Here is a 25,372-nt window from a genome sequence, read left to right as displayed (position 1 = left end):
ATGTACTCTGAATACTTTCCTGCAAGAGCCCTCCCTGTCTCCACCAGAGGGGATGGTTCCCAAACTGAAATGTCAATGTTAAACATCTGTGTGAATTCCCTGCATTATGTCTGATGTGAAACAGCCTCGGCAGCAATGTCTGATCCCAGTCCTCAGAGACCATGCAGAAACCTCTCTTCCAGAGAAAGCTCTGAGTTGTTTTTTTGGGTTGGGTTTTTTTTTGTTTTATTATTTGTTTTTTTTGCTCTTAGCAGGGTTACGCCTTACAATGATGTCTGTCTTTCGTGGGGGCAGAACACGTCTGCTTTTCTAGCTGCGCTTCCACACCACTGTACCTGCCCGCACCAGTCTGTCCTGTCCTCACCATTAAACGAGAGTGTGGGCTGCCCTGGCGTTTGCTGCCTCTTCCTTGTGCAGTACCTGCTGTGTGTGGGAAGGTGAGGGACTATGGCAGTTTAGGAGCTAGGAACTACCCCCCAGACTGCAACCTCCTTGTGCAGACTTTAGCTCATCTTGAAGCAGGGGAAGCAAGCCCAGTGCTGTTGAGTTTGACTGAATACAACCTACTGGTAAGAACTCCCCCCGAACCTTCCATTCCCCCCGAACCTTCCATTCCCCCCGAACCTTCCATTCCCCCCGAACCTTCCATTCCCGCAGTCTTCTGATCGTGTTTTCAGTATTGTCATTCTGGCTGGTCCTGTCCCAGTTCTCCCTGCTTACCGTGGCACATCTGAGTCCTCTGCCCCTCTCCTGTTCCCCCTTTCCTCTTCCTGCAGCTTCTTTCCCTTTTAGGCCACACATAACTTCCCAGCTCATTTCTGCCCTTATAGAAAATTTTTTTGGTACCTATTCCCCTTTCCTTGCTGCCAGAACCATCTTTCAGAGCCCCTCCATTCAACACTAGATACAGGAGTAACAGTTCCTTCATGGTACCAGGGAGAAATGTCTTGCGTGAATCTGGGTGAAGTGTGTGGCCTGGTGAGATGCACCACGGGATACAGTCTGGAAATTTGTATCCATTCTATACCAGATGCACCTTTGGGTATATTCTCCTCGACAGGGTGACTGTGGGCATGGTCCAGCTTGGAGCTGCAGCCAGCTCCAGGCAGGGTGGGTGAGGGTGAGGATGGGAGGAGTGTGGAGTGGTGGAGCAGTGTGGTCTGACACCGCTGCTGGAAGGGTGCAGCTCCTGGGATAGTCTCTGTCCCCCACCTTGGTGGAAAACAGGCCTCACTCCCACAGCCCTGCAGTGCCTGTGGGGCTCGGCCTTCAAAGCAGATGGCTTTGCCTGCAGGGGTCATATTTAGGGGCCCAGGTGTCTCCCAGCTTCAGGTAGCTGGTGGAGGATGCACGGCGATGGTGGAGCTCTCTGCAGATGCTCCCCTCCCGCTTTTGGACGCTGCTTCTCCCAGCCGCCAGTGGAGGGCAGGCTGGACTCGGCAAACGGGGACCTCTTTAGGGGCTCCCCTGAGCTCTCAGCCTCCTTGACAGGTTCAGAGCCCTGGGAACAGGGAGTGTGGCACGGATTGCTGGGAGCAGGGGACGGGTCAGACTCTGGCTGAAGTGGAGAGGAAATTTTGGGTACAGTTGATGGTGGTAGGTGTGAGACCAGCAGCAGTCCCAGCTGCTGCTGTTTGGGCTCTGGACCCTGCGCCTGGCAGGGACTTCATCAGCACCAAGGTCACGCCATTCTGCCAGGCAGGTGATAGACAGCAATTTGAACTGTCCAGCTCCACCCAGTCCTTTGCAAAAGGAAACAGGTGAAAGCTCAGCCTCCCCAAAGTCAACCCACGGGTCATTGGCTGGAGATGGATGGTTTCAAGAAAAGCAGGCTCAGGGGAGATCTTCTCACTCATTACAGCACCCTGAAAAGAGGTTGTATCAAGTTTGGGCTCTATCACTTCTCCCAAGTAACAGGTGATAGGACAAGTGAAATAGCCTCAAGTTGCACCAGGGAAGGTTTAAGTTGGACATAGGGAAGCAAATTTTCCTTGAAAGGGTTGTCAAGCCCTGAAACAGGCTGCCCAGGGTAGTGGCAGAGTCCACATCTCTGGAGGCATTTAAAAGACACATCTGTGTCTTATAAATGTGCTTACTGGCACGGTTTAGTGGTATACTTGGCAGTGGGGAGTTAATGGTTGGACTTGATAACCTAAAGGTCTTTCCCAAGCTAAAAGCAGAATCTGGGAGCACTGCTTTCTTCCTGGAGGTGGCCATGCTGCCCTGCACAGACGCCACTCTGGAGGCAGAGGGGCTATGGGGCGAGCTGCCTTTCTACCTGCCTGAGAGCAGGTGAGGATAAAAAAAGACAAGGAAATTCTGCACTGGGGGCATTTCTTGTTAAACACAGATGCAAATAGCTTTGGAAGCTTATGGAAGTACAGCTATCATTTATTCACAAGTAATCCCATCCAAGTGGAGACTGGCTTATATTGCTGGGTTTTGGAGATGGGTGGGGAATATAGGCACAGCTGAGGCTCGTGCAAGGAACAGGATTTAGCTGGTGCTGACACAACCCAAGGGCTGGGACTTGGTTAGAGAATAGTGGGGAGCTTGCTCTGAGCCCTGCATCCCCAGACTGTGAGGAGGAGGAAGGTTGTAGTTGCAGGGTGCAGGCAAGAGGACCAGGGTGTCCCTCCCCCCACCCCAACATGACAGCTCCTGGTCTGGGGAGATGGAGCATGTTGAATGACTGGAAACAGCTCAGCAAGCCACCCAGGGGGCTCTGGTGCACAGGCTTTGACATCAGGGACTGTAGAGCTCAGTACCGGCACGGTGCTGTCAGAGGGCCTGCACATGCCTCTGCCAGGTTCACCTTGGCAGAGGGGAGCCCCATAAAGGTGTGTTCGTAGCTGTGAGGAGCTACGAACCTGTCTGGTGGTGCTGACAGCCACATAGCATTGAAGGGTTAAAAGGAGCAGCTCTGGTGCCCAATACAGATCTGGTGGCTGGGGATAATTCACTCTTTGGGCTGTGTCTGCCTTCACTGAGGAGGTTTGTGTCACACTTGGCAGTGCTTTGGGACTTCCTGCAAATCCCAGCTACACTAATTAGAGTTTTTTTTTACCCTGGCTTTCAGCTTTGGGTTGAAATTCCAGGGCCTTTATAAAGGCCCAGCTCCACTGGAAAAATGAAGCCTAGGCTCAAGCATCCATGAAGCTTTCAGCCCAGGAATACCACTGCAAGTGAGGTACTGAGCCCAAGATCAATGCTGGGACAAAATGCTTCCAGTGGAGAGGTGTCTGGAAAGAAGCAGACGGTGTTTAGTCATAGTCTTACTTGCTAAATTCCTTTTTATTTGTGCAGTATTAAAGAGGAAGCTAATTGAATTGTCTTTCTACAGTTAGAGACACCTTGTGAGACCTCTCTCCTTTGATCAGTATGCCTCAACAGCTACATATAAAGTACTAAAGTATGAGATATTATTCTTTTATAATTAAAATACATAAAACCCTGTTTGCACAAGGTTATGAAAACATTAAAATGCTTCCCTAGGTTATTATTAGCCTATTAATGCAAGCAAAGCCACAGAGGGTTACAAACCAAATCTACTTTTCACCACGGAGATGACTGTTTCTCCTAGACTCTGCATCCTGGACAGTGACAATAAGATAAAGAAAAATAATGCTGCAACTTTGTCTCTGATCATCCTTTTCCAGCTCTAGCTCCAGCTCAGCAGGAGGGGGCTTTAGCTGCTCAGGACCTTTCTGGGTGAAAGTAATTCTGCTGATGGGAAAGCCTGTGACAATCTTTAATGGTACATCTCTCCCCTCTCCTCCTGCCCCTCTTGACATGCTGGAGTCTTCCTATACACTGTCAGTCTCCCCCTTCTTCACACACTTTTTGCCTTTAAGCAACAAGAGGGAAATGTTCTGGTCGGAAGAAGGGACTCTCCTTTGGTGCACTCTTTAGAAATGGAAATAGATGAGTCCCCTGAGTGGTTTCAGTGTAAGGGGGAGCAGGGGCAGGGCTGGCTTCTCCCCCTCCAGTTTGAAGGAGCTGTGTTGCTGGGGATTCCATCGAAATGATGGTCTGTGGAAAGTACCTGAATCTCCTTATCCTGTGCATGGAGGGAAGGAATGGCAGCTTCCCTCCCTACAGCAGAAAGGCCTCACTAGGGAAGTCAGTATCTTTAGAGATGCTTGCTGCAAAGCTCCTGAACAACATGGGCCCACTGGGCTGTGGCAGCTGGGTGAGGCTCAGGAAGCAAGAAATGGCTCCTTCTCTGCTGTTCTTGAGCCTGGCCCTTTTCAGTGGTAAATCACACCTTCCAAAATAACCCAGGGTTTGGCTCTGTTTTCCCCTGGTTAATTAAAGATCTTGCCCATAGGCACAAATGATCTAGGGCAGGCTCTGGGAGAGCTTTGGGCAGTTGGGGTCATGCAATACAGGCTGGCAGCCCCAGGAATCGCAGGCAGTGGTAACTGTCTGGGGCTGGGACACCCCCTGCTCAGGAGGGGAACTGCTGCCCACATGTCCCAGATCTCTTGCCAAGTGATCCCAGGCTGGTGAAGTGGCATAGCTCCTGCTAAGCCACATCCCCTGCCTCAGAATGGACCTGCCTTCCTCTTGTTGTATCCTCACGGGTGCTGAGTAACCTCCCCGGGGATACCAACATCTCATCAGCCTGAGCAGGAGTCAGGGTCTGGTCCTGCTCTGGAGGTGCTCCTACAACACAGAAGGGATCCTGTATACCCCCAGCACTGTGCCAGTGGGGCTGAGGAAATGAGGGTGGTCAGAGCCTCCCTCCTTGCCTCTGGCCATCCAAGTGGCCTCCTTCTCGGCTACAGGAAGAGGCCAACAGCGACGGGTGAGCCACCTCCTCAGCTTTGAGTATCAGTTTCAGCTATTCTGAAGGTTAAACGCCTGCTTTGAGCTCCCTATTGAAGAGAAAGCCAGGGGTGTAGCATTGTTCGGCCACCCTCCTGCTTTGTCTGGCCGCTTTAAGAGATGCCCTGAATGGGAAGCGCCCCCCCCCCCCCACCTCCCCCTCCCAGCCCCACACCCCGGCAGAAGGGCTCCTGGGGGAGAGGCTTCCTCCCGCCCTAATGACATTCAGGCCTCCATCGGTTCAGCTCCCGCTTTCTTTCTGCTGCAGTTTAACCCGGGCACAGAGGCCGGGCTCCATCTTACTGATCTCTGCTTGACACCCAATTACCACATGAATGGGAGAGAAAGGCTGCAAAAGGCTTTAACTCCCACTGACCCTCCTTCCCCTCTGCCTGCTTCCCTCTCTCCCCATCCTACCCCCTCGCCATTCTCTCCGGCGGAGGGGGTTCAAAACTGAGACAGGGAAATCAAACAAAGCCCCGAGGAGGGAAACCCATTGTCACCGCCTCCGCGATGGCTCCCCTTTCGCCAGCTATTGTTCCCCTTGAAGTTTGACTTGCTGTGTGGAAGGATGCGAGCAGCTGTTTGCACATTCCACTGATGTTTTATTGAAAAATAATTAAATCGTCAGTTTGGGGCTCTGATAAAATGTCTCCTCGTAGCGCTGGGCCCTGTCATATTTATAAACTGTTTCTCTGTAAAACATCAATGTGTCCTAAACCATTTCCTCCAGAATAAAGCCTTGGTGAAATGATGTAGGCATGGTCCTTCAGTGCTCAAGGGGAGAGAAAAAACACACACATGTCAGGAAAAACAAAACTAACCCCCCAAAAGCTAGGACTGAGACAAAAGACATTAATCCCTCCTTAGAATAGCCAGGGCAAATTTCCAACACATTCTTTTGCTTGGCACAGCTGAGGGAGGGGAGAGGCACGCACAGCAAGTGCATCCGGAGCACCCTGGGCAGCTGCCTCTGGTCCCTCCTCACCATAGCCAGCACAAGCACTACCTGGGGACCTATGGTCCTGCCCAGTGCCACTCCGCAGCGGGGAGCAAGTGAGAGATCTGCCATGGAAAATTTGGTATACAAAGAGAAGTTAGCTTAAGTAAAGCACAATGACACATCCTCAGGTTACAAAAGACTGGACCTAGGGTAGACATTGGAGGCAGTCTTTATCTGGTTTTGCTTTACAGACCTGTTTGTTAAATACCATAAATGTGTACAGGCTTTAGAAATAACATCAGTATCACACTTTCTCAAGGAAATTGTGCACTTGCTTTTCCCACTCCCAAGCACAAGCTGGATACCTTGTGATGCTCTGATTTCAGCACCCAGTACAGAAAGAGGAGCTGCTCCTCTCCCAAGCACAGAATGCCCATCAAAAGTCTTGCCACATCTCATGTGCTTGCCAGGGCAATTGTGAACAGTAAGCATCTCTGAATGCTTTGAATGCTGCTTACTGCTAACAAATTGGTATTTGTGATGCCTGCTCTTTTACTCACCCCCCCCCCCCTTCTTTTTTCTTTTCCAGGGAAGCACTGACACTAAAACTGTAATATTTTGTTGTATGCCTATAACTCAGGAATCAAGACTTTCTTAGGAGACAATTCTCCTGCTACTTGGCCTCAAAAATTGCTTCTGGAAACAAGAAGAATAGGTCATATAAAACCGTAACAGTTAACAGTGACGTGGGGTCCAAAGTGCCAGACCCTCTGTATACAGGATGCTTTAGCCATTTCTGAATTGTACTGAAGTAAGGGATTTGTCTCAGGTTTCTTTCCTCAGCTCATTTCCCCTATCTCTGAGATACCCAGAAGCCTCAGGATTTAGATATATTTAAAATCCAGCTGGAATTTCTGTATGAAGACCATGGTCAAAGGCTTCACGTCTCTGCTATCATGTAACCTTGGCAGCCTTCATCTGCACTGGGGACCAGCCTTTCCTGGGGCCCAGCCCAGAGAATGATCTCCTCTGAGAACAAAGGCCATTACAAACATCACCACCTTCTGCTCTCGGGGTTAGGAATACTCTGACCCCCATTAGCATAAACCAAGAGCAATCTGTCTGCCTAAATTTATGCCCCTTGCACATAATGCACCACATATATGCATATATATTACATTTCTGTGTGCATGCATGCACACGTACATGTATTTTTTAAATCCAAACCCTCCATGGACTGGGGACAATTAGGGGGCTGCATTTTATCTATCAATGCTGCCCAATACAGCTTCATGTTGTTGGGGAGAGGAGCCTGTGCCATTACACAGCCCAGCTGTCACCGCCATGGCTGCCTCCCGCCCGTGTACATGCTTCACCCTCTGGGGACAGGAGGAGAAAACAAACAGGCGACAGATGTGAGCCACGTTGTTTAATGCAGTGCTGGAAGACGCCTGGTGCCATGGGGTTGCGCTTGCTGGGAGAGGTTGCCTCAAGCAGACAGGGGTGCTGAACCGCTGCCTTCTGCATTGCACACAAGTGCCATCTGCCCTGGTGGCAACAGAAGCTGCTGTTGCTCTCAGCCTGGCTATTTCTGCTTGCCCACTAAAAACTCAAATTGACTGTGAGGCTGTAGGCTGGCCTCTCTACTGCAAAATGTCTGCTGCTGCTCCTTGCCTTTGCACAGCTGAAACATTCACAGCACGTTCAAAAGTGTTCTGTGTAAGGCAAGATGTGAACTTAATGCATAAACAGATATGTAACAGTAACATCGCCTGGTGTAAGGGCCCAGCACACACCTCCGGGGGCACAGGCCTCCCTCGCAGCAGCCCTGAGGAGAGCGTGTGCCCGGCCGCTGAGCCCCTTCGCTGAGGGGTCTTCCAGAGACAGTCCAACCCGCTCTGCCCCGAGCGCCCGACCAGCCCAGCGGGGCCCCTCAGGTACGAGGTCCGTGGGCCCACGGCCACCTCTTCGTCTCCTTGTTGCCGGGCAACGCGGCGCGGCCGGAAGCTGGCTCAGTACTTCCGGAGCGCCCCGTGCGCGCCTCCTTTTCTCGCCCGCCGCTGTTAAGATGGCGGCGTCCGTGTCGCTGCAGGTGGAGTTTGGGTGAGCGCGGGCGGCGGTGGGGCTTGGGGATTGCAGTGGGGACCGGGCGCACAGGCGAAGGGCTAGGGCTGGGCTGGGCCTCTCGGTAAGACGGCTGCGGCTCGGAGGCGGAGCGGCTGTTCAGCGCAGCTTGTGGGGCTGCTTATTAGCTCGTCTGGGCCCGGGGGCTACCACTGTATGAGGCTTCGGGACTTCGGCCCGGGGTGGCGGCTGCAGCCGCTCCCGGTAACTAGCCGAGGTGTCAGGCGCTGGTGGGAGGAGCCGGACACCACTGGGACGGTTTCCTACAGCGCTGCAGTTCGGCCTTGACCTGCTCAACGCTGCCCGGGCAGCGCGGCACTGGGGCCAGGCTGCCGCCGCCTGGCCCTGCTTTGCGCCGGAATGGCGGGGCCTTGCCTACTGCTCTGTACGAATGTCCTGCACAAGCTCTTGCGTTTTCCCCTTTCTAACGTTAAAAAAAAAAACAAACAAAAAACCAAACCCAAACCAAACCAAAGCAAATTAAAATTGTTTATAAAAAAAGTCCACTTTTCCCCACTTTTTTTTTCTCCTCTCTACACATATATGTGTGTGTGTGTGTGTGCCAGCACACTCGCTTTGTGTTTCAGTTATTCCAGTTTGGTGCAAAATAGATGGGTTCTTCTTTTGTGGAATTTCAGTTTTCAGGTCATCATTGCTGTCATATCTGCATTGCTAATGCACTGGCTCTAGGAAATTGAAGTGTTTGCTGTGGAAGTCTGCATACTTGTGGAAATACTTGTGTAATTTTGTTAAAGCCTCCTTTTAGCAGTAGCTAAAAGGCTACTGTTTATTTGCGTTTTCCCACCCTTTCACAAACACAGAAATGCCATAATCCTTTTAAATACTCCTCTCCTTAAGAATCCCTTCCTCAGTCTTTCCCAATTCCAGCTGCAGTAACTCTGCTTTTCCCAGAAGAGTGAGATGCATTTTTGCTTCCCTTGGAAATGCATAAATGAGCTCTCTATGTACAAATCACAGCTGAGTTCCCCACAGCTAGCGCATTACAGAAGGACCTTATCTTGCAATCTACATTTCCCACTGTAACAAAGCGTGACCTTGTTTTCATTGCATAAAAAATTGTTTTTCATATAGTTGCTGTGTCTTGTTCTCTCACATGAGTCTCAGCTCATTTTAATAATTGCTGCTTCAATTTTCAGATAACTATTTTTTGTGAGCTGGTGGAAGAACACCAACAGAGTGCTCTTTAGGAGAGTTGCATATAAGTAACGCTGCTGAGGGCATAACAAGGGTTCTGTTGTGCTCTTCTACTGCAGAGCCAAGCAAACCCCGTGTGGCATTTTTAGATATTGAATTTAAATGATTGTAGGAATGTCTATGTATCTTTGCTGCTGTTTCGCTGGAGAGTATCTGTTTTAAACACTCTTCTTTATTGTGTTGATTTCCGTGAGGCACCAATAAGTTTCCAGAAAGTACCTTCATAAGAAAAATTTTCTGAAATTTCTCTTCAAATTGGACAAACATTTTGTCACAATTATATGCACTTTGAGAACAGGTTGGTCATTTTTCTCCCTCACCTGAGCATCAAGTGAATTGGGTTTTTTATGAGTTCCCCAATTGTTAAAGCTTTGGTCATCTGTTCAGTCAAGAGCTCATGCTGTCTGCTGCTGTATCCCCTGTGCTAAAGTAGCGTTCCTGTATATTATCCACCTCCCTACTCACAAGGTTTATAATCTAAGACTGACTTCGGGCAGACAACATCATGAGAACGGATTTCTCTTTGTAAAGTTCAAGACTCTCACAATTGTTCTTTTTCTGGAAAAGGAGAGAAGCTTGCTAAGACTTGCAAAATCTGGCTACCCAATTGGTCTTTTCTAAGAGACTAAGGAGATTAGGTACCTGGGCCAAATTTAAATCCCATCTTTTTTGGGGTGTGAGTTCCAGCTCTTGTACTCACCAGGCTCACCCTTGATCTCTTCTGCGTGCAGAGGCCGTCACTTAGTTACCTGTGGCTAGATCCCCAGTACATTCTGAACTTCAAAAGTGGGATGTTCCTCAGGCTGTTCAGGGCTTATTTTTGCTTTAATTTGTCATCATTGTTGCTCTGTTTTGCTTCTCTTGGTGAACTCCCTCCTGCGAGGGAACGCTTTGTAGTAAGTAGATCAAGAAAGGGTTGCCAGGACTCAAGGACTGCTGTCTTTGCAGCTGACTTGCTGGGTAATCTTGTGTGAGTCATTTCCTCTCTCCAAAAAAATAGAAAGTGGGGGAAATGTTTTGTGAAATGCCTCAAGACTTTTGGCTAAAAGGTGTCAGGGATGAGCAATGTCAGATGTAGCATGGTGGCTATAAGTTGTTTGAACTGAGACAGCGCCAGAAGCTGAAGGGAGAGGGAGGACCAGGCTAGAGGCTGCAGAGCAGTTTGTATGTGTGTTGGGATGGGAGCCATCTTCCTGCTTTGTTGGGACAATGCCTGGCACCGTGGGGTTCTGGCCTGTAGTGGAGCCTCCTGTGTATGTTGGAGATGGGAGATGGCAACTTCCCCTACCAGCTTGTGGCCTGCAAGAGGGGATAAAAAGACAAAGAGAATCCTGTGCTAAATATAGTCTGTGTCATTTGTTTTCTCTGTTGTGACATCTATGTAAATCGCCTCTTTTGTACTGTCTTCCTTTTGACAATAAAGCACAATCTCAGTGGCTCATTGTTTTTATTTCAGAGGTGGTGCAGAACTCTTGTTTGATGGTGTCAAAAAGCATCAGGTGACTTTGCCCTGTCAACCAGAGCCTTGTGAGTATCAGAACCTGTTGAATAACATAAAAGCAAATGAAACAAGAGGTGGTTTGTACATCAGTTCCATTAGTTGGCAACAAGAATCAGTGCATTTGAAAACTCTTTCAGGCATACCATGGATCAGACAGCTTGATAGGTGATGGTTAGTCCTCAAAGCAAATACCAAGCAGAAATAGTCTGAACATCTTTCCTGCCCTCTAAGCACTTGTGAACCGAGTCCTTCCTTAAGACTTTTGCTTCCTTCCTCCTGGGTAGACAACAGCCTCTGAATGTTCCTGTCAAGTCTGCATGTGTCTTGCTTGATACTTGAAATGGCAAATAACCTCTCTCCCTTGTTTTTTCTTGCCTGGCCTCCAAGAGGCACAGGTACCTGTCTATATATGTGTGTGTATGTAGTGTATGGATATGTGGGGGTCTGTATAGCAATGGGTTAGGGTTAGGTCATTTGATTTTCAGGTAGATGTTATATTAACTGTGTCGCTGAAAATGGCATACCTAATGCTTCAGCATGATGCCAGACATCCTGCATGTAGCCTTCCCTACAATAAAAAATAAGATGCTATTAAAGTAAGGCCTTGAGTGTCTCATCAACAGAGAGTCATAATCTGTGGGTTGTGATTTGGAGTATCAAAGCTGAGAAGTGCTGTACTAATTCTCATGTTCCTCCTCGTGTGTGTATGTACTTCAGCTGTGACATCATTTTGCTGCAGGTATGTTTGGAATTCTTCTAGCTAGATAGTCACACGCTCGATGCTGTTTGAGAGTGGGGTTATAAACCAAAATAACACAAAGTGTCAGGGAATGTGAATAACTAAAAGCTCAAGAACAACTAATACCATCAACTGTGTGCTGGGGACATTCAGTCCTGAATTCAGGCCAGATTTCTTCTTGCTGTGCTTGGAAGTTACTGGAGATTGGTAGAAACACTTTTCCATGCTTAGACATAAGTAAATGCAGTTGAAATAGAAGAGGAGCACTGGAATAGTGTTACCCTGGGGATAAGGATGGGGTCTGGGGATCCAGAAAGGTGACCTAATACTGATCTTGTTTTGTGAATTTAGTTGTGTTACTTAACTTTCCCCTGTTGCTAGTGCAGTAGTAGTGAATCTTTCATCGTATCACCAAGAGAATTCAGCATTAAATTCCAGAATTGTTAAAGCACTTTAGATCCTTAAATGGAAGGTAGTAAAGAAATGCCAAAATGCCCATTTAGAGGGTTTATAAACTTGGGGGCTAGAGCATAACTTCCTTCAGTGTTCTCTAAATTTAAAATACCTACTGATAACCACTGCACTGGTGGTGTTCAAACCACCAGTGTGCTCCAGAAGGGTTTATTACATAAGATGTTAATTTCTGCCAGGGGAAGTCAGGGACTGATGTCAAAGAACGATTTTTTTTCTAGCCTCATCGTTGTCAGTGGTGCAGTTGTATGTGGCTTAATCCATTCCCACTTGAAGTTGCTGGGAAGACTTCTGTGAACTTCACTAGGAACTGGATTTATCCTAAAGAATAAATCTTTCCCTGAAGATCTCTCTCAAGTCTCAGGGTTCAAACTCATGAATTTATTCTGGCTTAATCTAACACATTGCTCCCAGCTTTTCACACTGCCTTGTTATTCAGATGATGCTATCCCTGTAGTAAGCATGGCAGAATGGACAGTGTGCCTACTTGCCAGCTCCCCTGCTCTGCAGCCTGCTGTTTTCATGTGCATCAAGTGACAGGGAGGTTCCAGTTTTTGTGCTGGTTGTGGATTGCAGTAGCTGTGAGGCTTCCACTGTAATGACATTTACACTGAGCACAAGGATGAGGTAGGCAGACATGAGGTTAATGTCTGCCAGTGAATGACTGCTGGAGACATCTCTCATAGTATTTCCAGATTAGAATTAGCTTGTAGTGGTGAGGAATTTACATTGTTTCTAATGCCCTGTATTTTCCTTATCACACTAAGAAAGTTTAATTCCCTTATCTGGGTAAATAAGGGTATGTATTTATATATTGTGTTCCCTGCTGCCCTTCTGCAGCCAAAATTACAATTATTAGAGAAATAAAATAGTGAAGTTCCATTTGGTGCATTTTTTGCTTACCTTATTCTATATGTCCATTGCTTAATGCTCTGGGAAAGATCTGTGGTGTGAACATCGCTTGAAGACCTACACTTCTAACCCCATTTTTACTGATTTCATTAGCAATCAAGCTTTTTTTTTTTTTTTTTTGCCTTTTTGGCCTTTCTTACCCACTCTTCCTTTCTTTCTGGGTTATTTTTGTCTTTGTCCTCCTTTTTGCAGAGCAGCTGCTTCTCTCTGGGACATTTGGCCCAGCTATATTGTTTAGGCATTTTTATCTGTATTCCAGAGGTGAGAGGAGGTGGGAAATTCTACAGAGGACAAATACTCACATGAGTAAAACAAGCTGTGCTCTGTAGTTGTTTGCACAAACGAGTATGTGGTCAGTTCCTTTTTCCGGGTAGCAGGCGCTGGGTAGGAAGTAGGTGGGTTCCAGATCTAATTACCTTTTTCAAGAAGATTTGATTATCTCTCCCTTTCTGATATCTGGAGATGGGCTTCTGGAGGGATTAGGAGAGGCAGGAGGAAGGAACCTGCAAATGGGACAGGCGCAAACCACAAGGGATACAGCCATGTGGCAGGACCTATTTTTACTACCCAAGGGGATTTTTGTATCCTAATGTCAGTGAAAGAGCAGTTCCTCAGTTCCAAAGCAGAGCTCTCTTAGCCTGTATGTTGAAGTTCCTGCCAGATAGGAACTTCAGTTGTGATCTATCTGCCTAGGTAGAGTGACTTGACCCACACTTCACACAGGAGTGTGTACCCATGCAAGCAATTGCAGAAAGGATACCTCAAGTTCAGCGAGATTCTTGTCCCAGATTGCTGGCTGTGTTGATGACCATTGATAATGCTGCTAGAGGATCTAAAGGCATTAATGCCTTCTTGGCTTATTCTGCATAAAAACTGTGTGTGGGAGAAAGCAGCTGGGGGAGTAACGGTATTTGTCACACGGAGAGAGGATTGAATTGGCAGGGAAATCAACTTTATTTTCAAGCATCTAAAAGGCTATTAGAGACAATGGAGCATAAAAGAGAGAAACCCTAAATTAAAAACTGAAAATGCATTTGGCAGCTTCCTCCTGAAACAAGACACAGTAATTTAACCAAGTGCTTCAGTAATCAAATAGATCATTGTGTGACTGCCCTGCAAGTGATGCTGTGGCTCCTTCCTCTATCTCGCTGGGACTCACAGTGGTGGATTTGTCTGTGGCCGTGCAGGTTGCATGGACACTGCTGGAAGGGTGGGCAGGCACTGGCTTCCTTTAACCCTTATAGTCATGTGGGGATCAGCTCAGTAGTGTCATGCAAATGAAGAATGTTTACAAAACCTCTCTGTTGGGTGTTGTATGTGGAGTCTGGGGCTGTTTGACAACTCTCTGGCAGTTGTGCTGCAGGCAGCTGGGCTGTACTTTGAATTCCAGCTTCTTGCAGGGTTTCAGTGATGGGACTCGTGGTGGTGGCGTTTCGGCAGTGATCACTTGGGCCCTTGGGAGTAGTCAAGAATTCATTGTCTGTTTTGGCACTTACAAGTCTGCAAGTATATGTTTTTTAACCAGTGTGTTTTGGTAATTGTTCGTGGTTTCCTTTTCTCAAAACCCCATGGAAAAAGCTGCTGAACAGGTTGGGTTTTGGAGGGAAAATGAAAATAATCTGCCAAGCGTTGCTTATGGTAAGTCTCCCTAGAGAAGAGCATGGTCTGCTCCTCAAGAGCTTCACTTGCCACAGGCCTTGCTGTGCATGGCATGGAGGACTGTGGGAGAGCTCTGGAGCACAGTATGGCATGTGGTCAGAGTTGACTGGCGTGCTGTGCCAGAGCAAAGCCTAGAATCCAGAGCAGCAGCTGATGTTGGTTGCCTCCAAATGGCCACTGCTACTGCTAGGTGTACATCGTAGTTCAGTTATTAATGTCCTGGAATGCTTTCATTATTCTCTCTGTTTTTCCTAACATTTTATAACTTGCTCCAAAGAAAGACAAAAAATGTATTGGGTAATGCAGAGACTTACTAGAAGAATGGTGAAAACCCCATAGCTGTGTGGAAGGATCTTGGGGCAGCCAGAGCTGTTTGCAGCGGCTGGTGCTGCACACAGGTCTCAGAGGCCTCTGGAGTTATTCCCCTCCTTGCCCATCTCTCTTAGGCATGCAGCTCTGTATCTCCTGGCAGGGTGAAAGGACATAGTGCTTGACTTGGGATGGGACCTCAGGCTGGACTAGCTCAGCCCTGGATCCCAGCTTTTCTTTCCAGCAATCAGTGCAGTGTTGGGAGCCTGGCACGATGCTGCTGCAGTCCAGCAGTCCCCGGAGTCTTTGCAGCCCTGAGCCCTGGCGTGAGGTTCAGCACCGTGCTGCGTGCACAGCTCCTGGTCACCCGTTCTGGCGAGGCCACGTGTGGCTCTGCACAGGGCATGAGGCGTCCAGAGGGAACATCGAGCTGAATACACATCATGGCATGAACAGTCCCAGCACTCTCCTTGTGGGATCAGCTCATCCCACCTCATTGTGGAAGGAGCTTCCCAGGCACCAAGACACCGGTTCTTGTGTGTGACCAAATCCCTGAGATAATAAAACCTGGCTGTTCCACTCTCCTTCCCAGCCGCTGTATTGCAGTGCAGACACCTAGCAGGATAACCTTTCTGTACCAGCTCCCCCGTCTGTTCTCTTTTTTTCTCTTGGTGAGATTTGCTGTGCTGACAGCACTGTTCAGAGGGTGGCAGCGGAGCAGGGCTGGGGAAGAGGATCCGGGCTCTTTAAACCGCTTAGCATGCGGTTCACACGGCTCCGGGCCAGCTGTTCCTTTCTCCTCCTGCCCTCACTCACAGGAGTTGTTTGCTGAGCTCAGAGCTCCTGTGCAAAATTGCTTTTCAAAAGAGCCACTTTCTGCTTAATTAAACAATGAGCCTCCCTCCCTCTGCACATCTGTAAAGCTCTCTCTGCAGCCCCTTTATCCCACAAACTGCTCCATTCTTACCTCCATTCACTTGTAAATCTTACCCCCCTCTCCTCCACCCTGATCATCTCACTGGCCCTTTCTTTTCCCTTTTCAAGTAAGACTGAGGGGCTTGGAGGATCTGTGGGGGTGGCTGGGTTGGATAGACAGAGATCGGTTTAATGGTGCTTGCTGTATATGAAAGACTAATAATAGCCAGGCAGATCTGAGAGTGAGAGGCGAGGGCTGGACTCTGCACGATTTCTGTGGAGGAATAAAATAATGGCAGTTCCTGAGCCAAACTGAGATACTGGTTCATCTAGTAGCCTGAGGGGACACCAGCCAGGCTGCAAAGAGGGGCAAAGAGTTGACTTCAAGGCGCTTTCTAATCCAGCTGGCTGCCAAGGAGAGCCCAGCCCAGGGGATTCCCTCGGCCAGGCTGACAACATGCAGGGCAGTACCAGGCTGCCAGGAAATCCCTCTGCACGATGGCAGGAGCAGCCACCTTCCTCTGGGGTCTCACAGCAGCTCTGTAATGATCAGTTTTTCCTTATTAACCCTTTGTGTGTGCACATGCAGAAAAATCATAAGCTGGCAAAATAGGAGAGTGGAAATACCAGTTTGATGGGATTTGGCTGGTTTATGCCCACAGTTAGTAATGCATTCTCTAAACTGTCTTCCTGAGCAGCTTAAAAAAAAACACAAACAAAACATCACCAAAACAGCCACATCCAAGGTTAAGTAGGATAAATTAATGGAAAGGTGATGAGTTGGAATATCTTCTTTATCACTGGGAAGGACAGACTATAGCCAGGGTGACAAAATGTCACCTAGCATAGGTTGATAGGGAGGAATGACGTAATGGGAGTTTAGTGTATTAGCAGAAGATTTCTGACTGTAAAAACTGTTAGATCATGACACAGTCTCCTTGGGATTTGGTAGCAGATCTACATTGCTCAACCATCTTAAAGTCAGAGTGGGTTTAGTTGAGAAAACTCTGCACTGGCAGAGGAATAAACGGACAGGACCTGTTAATGAGGTGTTACTGTTAATGTCTGCCATTCCCAATCTGGCAGTTGGCTGCTAGTGCCTTAGTCTTTGAGGCTCTCCCAGTTCCTTCAGCAATTTTGAATGAGAGGCAAGACCCTGGGCCAGTGCTAGTGATTTGTGATCCTAATTAAAAGAGACAGTTTGGTGCACTGACATTTATTTTGGAGCTCCGAGTGACAATAGTATTGGGTGTTAGGGGATTAGATGCTCTGACTTTGGAAATGAGTAGGGATTAGGTTTACCCTGAGAATCAGCTCGGAGTAGTTTTGTGTTGTTTTGGGTTTTTTTTTGTCATGGGATCTCATGGATCTGGAGGCTTCCTGATGGATAACTAATGGAATTGGAGATCCTTTGAACTTGTGTTCTTCTGCCAGCAACCTGTGGGGAATAGAAGATCCCAAGCAGCTCCTTCCCACCTTGCGAGTGTTGTGATTAAAATCTCAGGGCCGAGAGTTGCTGGGTGATGGCTGAGATCTGAGTCTTTGCTGCTAACAGGAGGGCTATGAAAGACCCCTGTGATACCTTCCTGTTTTGTGGACACAAGAAAATGGAGATGAGTGTTGCTCTTCTAGCTAAGAAGTGAGAAAAAGATGTCATAACACAATTAAAAATTACAGAAGCCAAGGCTTCGACGTCTTCTTGTAGCAGACAAGAGCAGAGAAGAGCGAAAATTGGGATTGTAGTTACCCTGTAATTTTTGCCCTAGTGCTTAAATCACTGCCCACTCCAGTGCATGGCAGGATTGGCTTGTGCACTGATCAGAGAAAATGGATTTTGCTCTTGCTGCAGAATTTTGCCTCATTGCTCACTGCATGGTACCAGAGCCATTTGCCTGTGACTCCATTTATATCAGCTATTCCAGGTCTCCTTCTGCAGTTGAGGGCACACCGTCATCTGCTTCAGTGAATGACTTACATATCAGATGGGAGACTGAAGGAGTCTGAAGGATCCCTTAGGTCAGGTTTTGTAAGGAGCTCTTTTAGAGAGCAGATTCCTGGAGGACCAGCAGATTCAAAAGCAGAGAGAAGGCATGCACCTGGAGGGGAGCAGGTGTTGTGGGGTGGTTTGTCTGTTTTAAAAACAGAAGGATGAAGCAGGGAAAGGGGCATGCAAACTGTCTTTCCATACATTTCCATGCAGGCAGGGGGAATAATGGTAGAGGAGCTCCAGGGAAGGGGCTTTGTCATGGTTACAGGCCAGTGGCTGAGAATGTGGGTGGAGCAGCGCTCGTCCAGAGTTAGTGACCTCAGCAAATTGGAGCTCAGCCATGGTCAGTATGATAAATGATCTTATTCTGGGTCAAAGAAATGGTACCCCACAGGGAGGTATCTGCAAGGCAGCCCAGGGAAGCACTGTGCTCTTGCAGCGCTGATCCCTTAGTGCCCAGTGCTGCGCTGATTGCGGACCAGAGGGGATTGGCCGTGGAGCAGCCTTTAAAGGGTTCCCTGTTTCCCTGCAATAAGCTTCCTCATTCAGCAGCCAAGGCAAGAGTACAGAGTAATTACACCCTCCGGGTGCCCTTTGAAGCACTCTGTGGATTTTAAGGCAGGAGACATGGAGGTGTCTGGTCACTGCATGTGTATGTATGAGTCTGCCAGTGACCTGTGCAGCCCCTTGGGAGCTGAGAGTGGTGTGTCTGTGTCCACTGCTGTTACAGCTGCACAAAATCCTTCTGTGTTTCTGCAGTTACCAGTTCAGTGTGAGCTGCACTTCTAGTGCAACACCCAGACTGGTGTTTCTTATTCAAGGCACCTGGTTTCTCTCTGCACACAGCGAGTGTCCTCTTTGCAGAGTTAACCACTGATGAATCTGTCAGGCCCAGGAGGCTTTATTGAGCTGGGAAAGATCTATAGCTTTCAGCTCTGGTTTTGAGGGTGCCAGTGAATCTCAGGTCTTATTCCAGGCAGTGCTAAAATGGAGTCTTAGGTGCATTTCTCTTGCAGAGGAAGCTCATCAGGTTCTTCATCGAGGAACAATTTGGTTAATGCAGAATTTGAGGCCTTGGAGGACACACAGGGGGACTGAGCAGACTGTGCAGCTCTGTCTGTCACAGCCAGAGGTGTTTATGATGCAGCTGGGCTGAAAATGAGCTGATGCTGTTGGGTTTTTGTATGCACACTCACTGCAGTTTTTGCATCCTGTCTACTTGTGAGACAAGCCAATGACTGTGTGTCACCACAGGCACACACTCCATTTTCCTGAGCTGTGTGTATCGTGGGTGAATTGGTTTCTGCCTGTATTGTCCATTTTAGCTCCTATCTGTGCACTTGAACTAAGCAGTTTTCTCAAATATTTGTCAGTTTTTCCTTTTTCAATTACCTTTAGATTATTTTTCCTGAGAATTTTGGGAGATTTGGTGTCCTGTATGCAAACAAGACAGGGATGTCCTGCTGTATGCTTCAGTCCCTCCTTTGCAGTTTGGGAACATTTCAGCTTCCTTGGCCAGTTTGCTCTTGCCTCTCTGCCAGTGGTGCTGATGGTGAGGGCGGTCAATGATGATTAGAGTGGACTTTTTGGTGTGGATATTTGTTTGCTCTGTATGAAATAGAGGAGGCTACTGGAAGAATTTCAGAGCATCTGTACAGCAGTGATAAAAATGGATCACTACTGTGATGAGCTGGAGCTGAGTTGGTGATGTGAGAATGAAATTGTGTCATCTCAGCTCTCACCTGCACCTCACTCCTGGGCCCAAATACAGAACTGACACAGGGCAGCATGTGTAGTACAACTGTGCCGCTGCAAGTTCTGCTCTGGGAGCCAGCATCTGAACCAGCACCAGTCTGCAAGGACTGTGCCGCAGCCACCGTCTCCCTTGTCAGTGGATGTGGAACCTGACCGGGCTGAGAGTTCTTCTTTTTCCCCTTTCTTACTGTAGAGACCTGGAGACCTATGGCTTATTGTCAGCAAGAAAATGTCTTAGGAACACTGTGTACGTCAAGTGTAAGAGATAAGCAATTGTATTATAATTTACTTCTTATTATTTCCATCATGTTACCATACTGATCCCTTAGCTGTTGATTATTGTTTGAGGCACTGAGCTGCAAGATGGCTTCTCCCCAAATGTGCAGTGGAAGGAGTCTTCTTCCTTTTTGATATCTTACTTATGGGAGGAGGTTTTGGTGTGGCTCTGGTAATTTTTCATCCTTTATAATTGATCTGTTCTAGTAATATCAATGTTTAGAATGTAGAGATGTGAAGGTGGGCAAAGATACTCAATGCTGAGAAGGCAGCCAAGTGTGTTATGTCTTAAGGCTAGCTGCAGAGAAGGGATCTTAACTTTGGTTACCGTTCAGAGCAGGGAAGCTCCAGGCTGCATCGGGTATCAGCTTTTTTCCTACTGTCTATATTCTTAAGTATGGATGGATGAGACTTCTGGGGAAGAGTAAATTACTGTAGGCATGGGTGGAGCTAAAAATAATGTTTAATATGGAAGTAGGGGTGATGGAGTCTTCCAGCTCAGCCTCAAATAAATCAGTCCTCTCACTCTATCATCCAAGCTGCTTCTAGGTGGCGGCCTTTTACCCAGCTGGTGCAGAGTGATTCTGTTTAAATGATCTCTCCTGAAAGGTCCCAGAGGAAAGGGCCGCTCATTCTGCACCAGGAGAATGGTATATGGTACAGTTCATTGTTGTGTGCCCTGCTGCAAGTGCATAAATATGAAACAGCTCGCAGGCGTTGCTGCAGTAGGACTGGTGTCCTCTTGTGCCCCCCACCCCTTTCCTGAAGGCTCCTCTTCATCTTTCTTCCTCTCCAGCTTTCATTTCTTGCTGATGGAGAGCAGGAGCTGTTTGGGTGAGATCCTGAGGGCTTGACGTTGCAGCAGCGTTTTTCAGGGGCAGGCGAATGTGGTTAACTCTTGTGGTGGTGCTGGCTGGCTGGTGTGCTCTGCGTGCACCTCCTCAGCGTGCTCACAGTCCCTGCTGCACGTTGCTAGGAAGGCAGTGGAAAATGGTCTATTTTGTGTCCTTAGCTGTGTGTCAGTACAAGGGAGCCACGGGTTGGCCCCAGGCAGGTGACCCAGCTCACTGGGCAGTTCTGAGACACAAAGCAGCTCTTTTTACCCTGATCAGAGTGATCCAGTGCTCAGAGGCAATACCTGTCGTGTTCTGGGCAGGCTTGCGGTGGGACTGGTGTGTTGGGGGTCAGGCTGTCATCTGGAGGTACTGGTGCCCTGGGCAACCAGAGGGGAACAGAGGGAATATCAGAGCATCCCCCTCCCCCTTTCCCTGGGAAAAGAGGCTCCCATCTGCTGCGATCTAGCATCGCCTAGTTGATGTGCAGCTGCCTAGGCCAGCCCTGTTCATCCTTGGTGTGACAGAAGCCATGCGGGTAATGTTATTCTGAAGAGCCCCAGCTCTGCTCTGCATAGTGTCTGTGATGCCATAAAATCCTGGGGTGAGGCAGGGACTGACTTGAGACACCACATGTCCATTTTTTTTTGCTGATCATGAAGAAAACGCGTGTGGAACCATGTGCAGAACTTGATTTTTAGCTGGGAGAGGCATGTGTTGAGAGGTTCTCTGTAGCTGCAGCGAGGTTTCCACACAGAGACAGACATGGGAGTGCGTCCTGCCATTCCTGCTCATCCTGTGGCAAGGCTTTAGCCCTCCATGGTGGATTTGTGCTTCAGAAAGCTTCCTCGTGCCTTGAAAACAAACAGGAGTCTATTGGGGCATTCAAAAGGGTGTTTAAAGTAGGCCCAGGAGAATAACGGATAGTGGATTCAGGATGATGAAGCGTTTTGTGGGATGGTGAAATATGGAGGCAAATGCAGGAGAAATTCACATTGCAATTTGTCAGCTTCTCTAAACCCTGTAATGGATTATTCCCCCCCACTTCTGTTGCTTCTTACCTCTCCAATAGGAAATTAACTGATGCTATCACTAAAGAAATTGTTTTTGCCTCACAAAGTAAAATTGATACTATAAAAACCCGCCAGCAGTGTCTCCTCCTCCTTTTACATGAAGACAAATCCTTCCTGTCACCTACTGAAATGGAAAGATAAAGGCTGAGCTTTAATAAAGAAGCTGTAAAGGCCAAGTGTGAGGCTGGGTGCAGCATGGGGAAGGCACCACAGCAGGAGCATGGTGCCGAGGGACGGGGGAGGTGTCCAGAGTGCAGCTGCTGTGGCTGCAGCCTGCCTGTGTGTTTGGTGTGTGGCCATGAATGCACTGGTGCCCCAGAACATGTCACCAGGAGTTGGTGATGGGTTTGGTCCTGTGTCTGCTTTTACTCCCTTCACGTTTTTAGGCTTGCTAGTTCGGACCCTTTGCATCTATTTAAACACACAGAGTGTCAAACATCAGTGTGTTAGGCTGTGAGGGAGCACATGGGATGTGGGATATGGTACAGACATCTTACCACCAGCAATCTTCTGCTGGACTGGCACTTCAGCAGGAACTGCAATCATTTTTTTGTGGGACACTTTCTGTGGGAAACCTACCTCAATCATGGAGTCTGGGGCAGAGTTCTGAGCTCCCTTGGGGCAGGGCTGTCTGTTAGGTGCTGCTAAGGGACAGTCCTGTTAGGTAGTTCCTTTGACTGGAGCTTTGCAGCTGCTCCTGTCCATGCTGCATGTTCCTCATCTAGTTTCTTTGTGGATAAACAATTAATCTGTTCTGGCATCAGCTAGTTTGTAAACTGCTGTTCTGTCTCCTTTCAGGGGATATCAGAAACCTGCTGAAGTGGATCAAACAGAATCTGTTGAAAGAGCGACCAGAATTATTTATGCAAGGAGAATCTGTGTAAGTACAGCTGTCCCTGTGCTTCCCTGTCGGTCGCCGTCTTTGGGGTACATCTTTCCTCTCGGTTGCAAGGAGCAAGTCAGTGACCATGAAATTACTGAAGTGGTAATGGGAGGTGTCCTACACTGCACCTCGCCCTGTATCTTTTTGTAGCCCTTACCTCAGATCTTTAAATTCTACATGTGAAGCAGGGCCACCTATACTTCCTCTCCATTGTCACCCGGAGCCACGCAGTGCACGTCTCCTCAGTTCCAGGAGTTCTAGCAGCTCTGTCTGTTCCTCACTGTCATCACCTGGGACTGAAGCAGTCACTCAGAGAAATGGCAACAAATATTTCATCTGGGAAATGTATTTTTATTGTCAAAATGGGGTCAACCTCTTGGAGGGGAAAAAAAAAAAGAGAGCAAGGGAGCAGAGTGAGCTGTGCAAGCCAGCCCTGACTGCAGGGTGGCGCTGGGGGTGGTTAACATTCGTCACGGATCTTTGTGAACTGAAGCATGTGCCAGGTCCCCTGGTAACAGGAGAGACAATTGCAGCACACTGAAGATCAAACGGGGAATCCCTGGGCTTGGAGTGGATCCCAGGTGTTAAGTGTCTTCAGTAGGGGCACTGGAATATCTTTTCCTACCTTCACATCAAGCTCTCTGTACTCATCTGTAGTGCGTGGGTTTTAATTAGCTGGCTTTTCTACCTCATAGAGAAATGTGGTTCTCTCAGAGCATCCTCAGGAATGGAGCATTTTTATTCCAAGAAGCTTTGAGATTGCTCCTGCCCCCCCTTTTATTTGATCGAGGAAGGGCACAGACTGTACCTGTTTCCAGCTTCATGCTAGGATTCCTTTTTCTCTTTGGCTTTAAAGGCAGCCAGCCTGTGATCTGTAACATGTTCTTAACTATTGGGGAGGCTTTTTAGCAACCTTGTATCCTAATGATTCTGTTCTGCAGGAGGCCAGGAATTCTGGTGCTCATCAACGATGCAGACTGGGAACTAATGGTGTGTACTCCTGCAGTTTGACTTTCTTTACCTGTTCTGTAGTTGCTCTTAGAGAAATTGTTCCTGATTCTCCCCCCAAAGTGAAACATCCCTTATTTGAGGGGGAAGGGGCAGGTGGGGATCTCTCTTCTAGTATTGTACTGTGGCTGCTGGAAGCCTGGAGCTTTTCTCTAGCCTGCTGAGTCTCATCAGCTAGCTGGCGTCTGAAGAGAGATCACCCATATTCCCTGGCCTCTGGCAAAGGACTTCACACCTCTGTCTGCCAGCAGGTCTCCTCGATGTGTAGAGTACCAGCTTCATGGGCACCAGGCAGTTTCCCAGCCCCAAGAAGAGCCCCTTTGCTAGAGCAAGGTGGTGACCCCGCAGGTGATGGCAGCCCTGGGGAGATTTCTGCCCAAACAGGCAACTGGCAAATCTCTTTCCTTCTCAGCCCACTGTTCCGAGACAATAAAACAGCCCAAACGATTTTCCTGCTTCAGGCAATGACCTGTTCTGTCAACCCCCCTGGTCCAGAAAGCAGCATGGGATGATGCTGATCTCTCACCTTTTGCTTCTGTTAGGATGAAAGCATCAGTCTAGCCCCTTCTGCTCTCCCTAACACTCACCATCTTTTCATGAGCTGTTTTCTCTTTGCAGCTAGTACTTGGAAATGACATTTAAAACATTTTTGATTTTGGTCTTGGCCTGCAGGGTGAGCTGGATTATAAACTCCAGGACCAGGATAATGTGCTGTTCATCTCGACGTTGCATGGTGGGTAAACTCATGAAAAAAACAAGAGGATGTAAATCCAGATCCCTGGGCAAAAAAAATGCAAACAAGAAAGTAAACCCAGCCAAACCTCTGCTGAACTGCCTGTGCCTGGTCTCTGCACCTCCCCACCATGTTCACTTGTTACTAAGTGGTCCAAATAAAGCCTCTCCAACACGTGGCCTGCTGTCCACTACAATAAATCCATCTTTGGTCCTTATTTCACCTCTCCTGACTGCGCTTCCAGGTACCCTATCGAGCAGAGTGCACCTGCAGTGTTGTGGGACTTTGTTTTTCCATGACAGGAGAAGGAGAAGTGCTGCAGCTGGAGTAGGATGGTGTGTCTTTGTAGGCAGTGATGCATTCTGGGTGGGTTGTGACTGTTTGTGGGGCAAGGCTGGGATTTCCAGCTGCCTTGGTGCTGAGAACTGGGATTCTTTTAATACAATGCTTGGTGTTGATACAGTCTGTGCACCAACCATGGGAAGACCTGAAGTGCAAGGAAATAAAAGGTTTCTTCACTAGCTTTTCTGAGAGGCAGCAAACATTACAACTTCAGAGCTCTGTTGTGACTTTCCACTTGCCATGACACATATTTATGGGAAGTGGGAGAGAACTAGGCTTTTTTGAGGTTGTTTTTCTGATGCTTTATGCCTCTTACCTGAGCTGAGGCAGGATGAGCCCATGAACAATGCAAATTTTATGACTGTTTGGAGGAGAAACAAACGTGTGTCTGGCCTGAGACAGCACGGAACAAGGGCAGCAAACTCAGTTTCTGTTGCGATGGACTGAAGGGATCAACCAGCACTGTATTCTGTGCAGGTGAGGAGTTGCAGCCTGACAGGAAGAGCTGGGGCAGGAGATGGACTGTTAAACCATGGAGACCCTGGAAAAAAAGTCAGTTGGCTTTTAACTCTTTCCATCAGTGGGAGGGGGAGGCGTCTGACAGTGTGTCCTGAGGAAGTCCTGTGAGTGCAGCGGAAGTGGGTGTGTGCAGCTCTGCTAGGGCATGGATCCTGTTCACTTTCCAGAAGTTTCCTCAGACAGAGGGATTGGCCTGGAAGGCCATGGCAAGAGTACAAGGAGGGGGGCAGAGAGGATAGCATTGGCACCAACAAATCCAAAACACGCATGAACTTCTAGGAGTGTCCAACCAGGGTTGTCCTTCCTGTGCTCCCTCATGCCCTATTCACCAGCATTTTGGCACGG

The 25,372-nt window shown here is 48.2% G+C and overlaps 1 protein-coding gene across 1 annotated transcript; it reads left to right on the top strand.

Annotated features, from left to right (window-relative positions):
• Nucleotides 1–7,808: 7,808 nt before the first annotated feature.
• On the top strand, nt 7,809–24,990 carry URM1 (ubiquitin related modifier 1). Its single transcript, XM_054174580.1, has 5 exons — nt 7,809–7,876; nt 10,569–10,639; nt 22,341–22,422; nt 23,367–23,415; nt 24,106–24,990. The coding sequence occupies exons 1-5, from the start codon at nt 7,842–7,844 to the stop codon at nt 24,172–24,174; spliced, it is 306 nt and encodes a 101-aa protein (XP_054030555.1). The 5' UTR covers nt 7,809–7,841; the 3' UTR covers nt 24,175–24,990.
• The last annotated feature ends 382 nt before the right edge of the window (nt 24,991–25,372 follow it).

The sequence above is a fragment of the Dryobates pubescens genome, chromosome 29 (assembly GCF_014839835.1).
Source record: "Dryobates pubescens isolate bDryPub1 chromosome 29, bDryPub1.pri, whole genome shotgun sequence".
Lineage (NCBI taxonomy): Eukaryota > Metazoa > Chordata > Aves > Piciformes > Picidae > Dryobates > Dryobates pubescens.
The sequence above is the reverse complement of the archived record's forward strand: the minus strand, read 5'-3'. Positions and strand labels throughout refer to the sequence as shown.

Excerpts from the sequence above, each read along its gene's own strand:
- URM1 (XM_054174580.1), top strand. The coding sequence starts at position 7,842 with ATGGCGGCGTCCGTGTCGCTGCAGGTGGAGTTTGG. Across the intron at positions 7,877-10,568 it reads TCGCTGCAGGTGGAGTTTGG|AGGTGGTGCAGAACTCTTGT; the intron begins GTGAGCGCGGGC and ends TTTTTATTTCAG. Across the intron at positions 22,423-23,366 it reads TTTATGCAAGGAGAATCTGT|GAGGCCAGGAATTCTGGTGC; the intron begins GTAAGTACAGCT and ends TCTGTTCTGCAG.